General features: G+C 44.5%; 1 protein-coding gene across 1 annotated transcript in view; it reads right to left on the reverse strand.

Moving 5' to 3' along the window:
• Positions 1-2440: 2440 nt before the first annotated feature.
• The window catches only part of LOC104495098 (low-density lipoprotein receptor-related protein 3-like), a 12838-nt gene continuing 10249 nt past the window's right edge, over positions 2441-5029 (reverse strand). The window contains exons 5-6 of the mRNA XM_010138022.1: positions 4137-4269; positions 2441-3257 (exon numbers count right to left, since the gene is read on the reverse strand). Of these exons, the coding sequence (XP_010136324.1) occupies positions 2451-3257; positions 4137-4269 (940 nt within the window). The 3' untranslated portion in view covers positions 2441-2450. The remainder of the gene's footprint in view (positions 3258-4136; positions 4270-5029) is intronic.

Consider the following 5029-nt stretch of genomic DNA (forward strand, 5'->3'; position numbering starts at 1 on the left):
ATTATCCTGGATTTTAAGCTTCTAAAAATAAAATTTTCTCAATGAAATTTACACTGACTTACCAAATGGATCAGTACACAAAATACGTGATCTGTCAGAAATTATGTGAAGTTACACATCTTGAAATAAAATACGGTGTTAGCTGTTCAGGGCTGTTCCCAAAACACAGCAGTAATCTGAAGGAATATTTGAAATCTAAGAGCCTTACAGTGGTGATAGGTTAAGGCATAGTATGATCAACATTATTTTATTATAGAAATAGATTTCTCGAATAGAATGAACTATACACTCAATTCTAAGGTCCTTCACAATATTAACCTTGAAATATAATCTTCCTCCCAATTAACTCCTGTACATATACAATCTCTGTATTTAAATTTACCTTTAGACAAAAGGAAAAAAAAAAGACACTAAAACCTGTAGCCTTAAGATGTAAACACCCCTGGCTGCGTAATGACGACAGCACGCGGCCTTGCGAAGGTGGAACGTACCTAAAAATGTTTTAAAAGTGCTACGAAAGAAAACCACATTTCAAAACCACATTTCCTTTGATGAAATTAATTTTGGTCACAAACGAACGTGTACAGTGAGCAGTGTTTGTTTTATGTAACTGTGACTCCTACTTGTCACACATTTTGCCACAAGCCCTTCCTGCTATTAGTGCCCTTAAGGAGTTTGAATCTTCTGCCTCTGGAATGCACAGTGTAAAAACAACTTGCAACTGAAGAGAGGAAAAAAACAATCACTTATTTAATTCTTGCATGTTACATTTCAGTAAAGCCAAAGTCCTATTCCTTGTACTTTTTAAGGCACTCCCAAAGGGAGTCCTAGTAAAAGATCCAGGGCAAAATGCAGCCCATTTAAAGGAAAAACATTTCGACACTGATGGAACTTAACTGTTTGCCTTTACAGCCAGGAGGGTCCTGTGGAGAGCAGAGCCCAGGTCCTCAGATGCCAAAGTCCATCTCAGTTTTACAAATTCAGTTAACAACTTCAGGCAACTCGAATTCCTACCGCAATAAACAGGCTTCAGAGCACTCAGCTGCTTCCAGAGCAGCAGCAGCAGCAAATTCCTTGTTCATTCCTATATAAAGCGTTTTAGTTTGTCAGTGCATCACGGGGCAAGCGAAGCAGAGCTCTTATTAGAGCATGGGGGAGCCCAGCCAGTGCCCCAGCAGGGCCAAGCCTCCACACAGTAAGGCTCTGTCATTAGGCACCGAGTCACTCCTGGCTCAGCAACGTCACCCTTCTTCCAGGTGAATAAATTGCTCTAAAACCACTCTGAAACCCAAAAAGGCACCGGTTTGCATGTTTTTACCAGTTCAAGTGTTGTACGATCCACACAGTGCCAGCTTTGAAAATGGCAGCAATCCATTTCAGTTCTCTAAAGAAAAAAGCAAACAAAACAACATCCTCTAAGCATAATAAAAACCCAACCCTGATTTATACATCTGCAAGTAGGTAGCAGATTTTCAAGCAAAGTTGTGAAGCAGATTTTATTTCAAAACAAAATCGAAGTCTGATCCTGAGAGTTACCAAGTGCTCAGTGCCTCCTCCTGCAGCCAAGGAGAGCTGCGAAGCCTCAGTTCCCTTCAGGGCACATCGAAAGTGCTATAATCACTAGAGTCCCTAAAACAAAAGGAGGAAGGGGGAAAGAAGGTAAGGAGAAAGCAAACAAATCTTCAGCCGTCACAGCACCACTATGAAAAGAATGGAACATATGACAACACAAAAAAGAAATATTGCTGCAAGAGGGGTTCAACACACTCCACTCATCCTGAGCACTGCTAATCTCTCACCACGAAGCTGTGGCAGGTCAGACACCAGGAACCATCCTGGGTATTCTATACAGAAACTTTGGGTTTAGTGGACACTTCAAGGTACATACGGGCCATCAAAACGTTTCTGAAAGGAGCAAAGTGAGCAATTTCTATAAAGAGGGAGCTACAAAGGATTTTATTTCCTTCTAAGTATTTGTAATTATAATTATCACATTTTAATTAAATTATTATGTCTTAGAAGACAACAATGTTATTTCTAGTTTAGTATTCCCAGTTACAGCGACTGGTGCCCGCCAGGTTTCAAAAGAGTTCTCTCTAGTCTCAGAAAGACCACTCGAAAAGCAAAGAAACACAAATTCCCTGAATGCAGAGTGAATAGATGCACAGAAGAAATACCAGGGGATGGAGATGCCTCCACACTGCAGCGACACATTCTTGCTCTCCTAGCCCCCGATATCACGTACTGGCCTACTTCTGCCCCACTGGAGTTTCAGGAATAGCAACGAAGACAAAAACTCGTTCCATTTAGTCTTGCACTGTACTCCCTGCGGGACTAAAGCACACTGGTCTTAAGAGACAAGGTTAAGAGCACAGATACCACCTATGAAAGTGCACTGTCTTATAAACAACGAAGCTACAAAATTTACAGGGACAAACAAAAAACTTTTATTAGCAAACAAGTAAAGACTCATCATCACTGGTGTTGATTTCAGAGAGGTGAGTATCTGTCATTGGCACTTCCACAGAATGGCAACAAGCCACGTGAATACCCAAAGGCTCCTCCTGGTGCGAGTGAGGGCAGCATCGGTTTTGTCCATCCACTTGGATATGAACATGCACAGGGCCGTCTGGATAAGCAGACTCCCACTTTTTTAAGGGTAACCTGCACGGCTCTTCACTCAGCGGATGACTTCCACCTAAACTACTGTCCTCTGGGACAGTCCTCCTGGACGCTGACCCTCCATGGATGGTTTCTGTAACAATCTCAGATAAAGGATCTCTGAAAGCCCTTCCTGAATCCACTTTACTGGACTGCTTAAGCTCACTACCAGAGTTCTCAGCACCTAAAGATTTACCAGCGTGACCAGCTTCACGCTCTGCATGTGCCACTGTGCAAGTATTTGGTGAGACAGTTGAAGGCGATGGCTCTGTGACTTCAGTCTCCGGCTGCAAGCTGCTACATCCAGCTTCTTGTAGGCCCCTGGCTTGGCTATGGGCATTTGCCTCTGAACTAGGTCCTTCAGGAGAAGGCGGAGGACTCCGGACAGTCCCATCAGCAGGGTTCATGATTCCATCACCCAGTGTAGTCTGTGAAGTGCGGGCAGGTGTCAGGAGCGGGATCTGTCCTCTCACCCGAGGTCTGTGGAAGAATCTGTTCCAGAGCCTGCCCAAGCGCCGCCGGGACGAGCTCCGTCTTGATGAGTGTAGTCTCATCTGCCTCCTCATGGCTGTTCGGATGTTCTGCAGCACAGAAGCCTGTAACAGATGTGACAGATGTGATCTCACACATACTCAAAAGACTTCTCCTAAATCCTGTTCTTTGCACTAATATCTCCACCTTCACAGAATTCTCAGACTTGCTTCCCACACTTTCTTGTTAAATGCGTATTTTCCAATATTTTGGAACCACGTAAGAAAACCAAGACAACTCTGCCTGTACCAAAAGACACTCCCTTAGTGTTTCCTTTATGAGTTTAAGCTCTACTTATCTGCGCAGGAAGATGCTCCACTTTGCGGCTATCACATCATCACTAAAGATCACTGAGTCCTCTATCAGCATCGACATCAGAGGATCCTCAAAAGCTGATGACAACAGCAAAGAAGAAAGGCCAAGGCGAACTGCTTCTCCACTCCAGTAACAGACTACAAGAGCTTTCTCACACTAGGAACTGTATCCCTGCCGGGTATTTTCAACAGGGCACAGGAGATTTTTGAGAACTCAACAATGAAATAGAAGAATAACTTAATGGCTTCCCACTGTAACATATTTGTAAATGAAAAATAATCCCAGAATTCCCAAAAGTACTGCTAGAGACCTTAATTTCTTACAATTTCATGCACATTTACAATTCCATCCTGAAAAGCGTTTTTTCTATTTACTTTCTGACTTTTCTCTCTGCTTCTGTTCATTCACCGATGCGCAGATAAACAGCACGTGCTTATCTCACTGCTGATCCCTAGCAAATACATTTAGTGTGTTCAGAACTACCCACAGCTCCAAGTAAAAGATGCACATTTTCACGCGCCTCCCATATAATTAGCACAGCTACTGAAAGAATACAGTTCCAGATTGACTCTATCTCCTTTACGGCAGCTTGGCTGCTGATAGGTTCACTGACACTTTTGTCTCCATACCTGTGACGCGTTGTACACAGGGAAGTCTTCGACTGGGGGGATAAGTCCTTGTGCAATGAGCTGCCCATAGGAAGGCGGTGCTTCACGCCGCACAAACTCTGCCTCCAGTCGCGTCATCTGCGTCTCAAATGCTCTGGAAACAGAACCAAAGGGAAGACATGGCAGAGAAGTAACACCTCTGTCCTGCCTCCCTTACATTAATGCATAAAAGCAGTGCAGAGGGCTTCATGCTAGCACCGAAACCACGAACCTTCAGCTAGGCTCAGGATGCTAAAATACACAAAAGCAGTAAGAGCACAGGGTATAAGCACTCGCAAATCACATCAGCAAACTCCTTGGTGTGGTCCTAAGTTGGATTCCGTGGCAAGTAAACTTATTTTAATAGGCCATCTTACGTCTAACTTGTTCAAGTTAGGCCACCTAACTTGTTCAGTAAGGGCCTGAAGGTTGTTTTTGAAAAATACAACATTAAGGGGGCAGTTGCACCTGCAGAGAGCTTTGGCTGTCCTGCCAGAACCAAGGCACTGAGGTTCCCAGCACAGCCCAGCAGCTGCTTTCCAGCTCCTTAACCACGCACGCTTGATCAGGAGAGAATACGAAGCACACCGCTGAAAACACGAACGGTGTCAGCAGCATGGCACAGAGCTGGTGCGTGTGACAAGAGACAGGCTTCAGCAAGTCCCTTGTGACGACCTCCCAAAGAGCTGAACCACACTTGCACAAACAGAAGGGAAACACACTGTCCACACAGCACGGCATACAGAAGCGGGTAAAGGGGCAGAGCTCACACGGACAGGAACAGTGGAGGTAAAATCTCCTGCTCAGAACAGGCCCTGCCACTGCAGGACACCACTTCCAGTGGAACTAAAAACTACACTATTTAGGGAGGGCAG

Source organism: Buceros rhinoceros, unplaced genomic scaffold, assembly GCF_000710305.1.
Source record: "Buceros rhinoceros silvestris isolate BGI_N320 unplaced genomic scaffold, ASM71030v1 scaffold13436, whole genome shotgun sequence".
In the NCBI taxonomy this organism is placed as follows: domain Eukaryota; kingdom Metazoa; phylum Chordata; class Aves; order Bucerotiformes; family Bucerotidae; genus Buceros; species Buceros rhinoceros.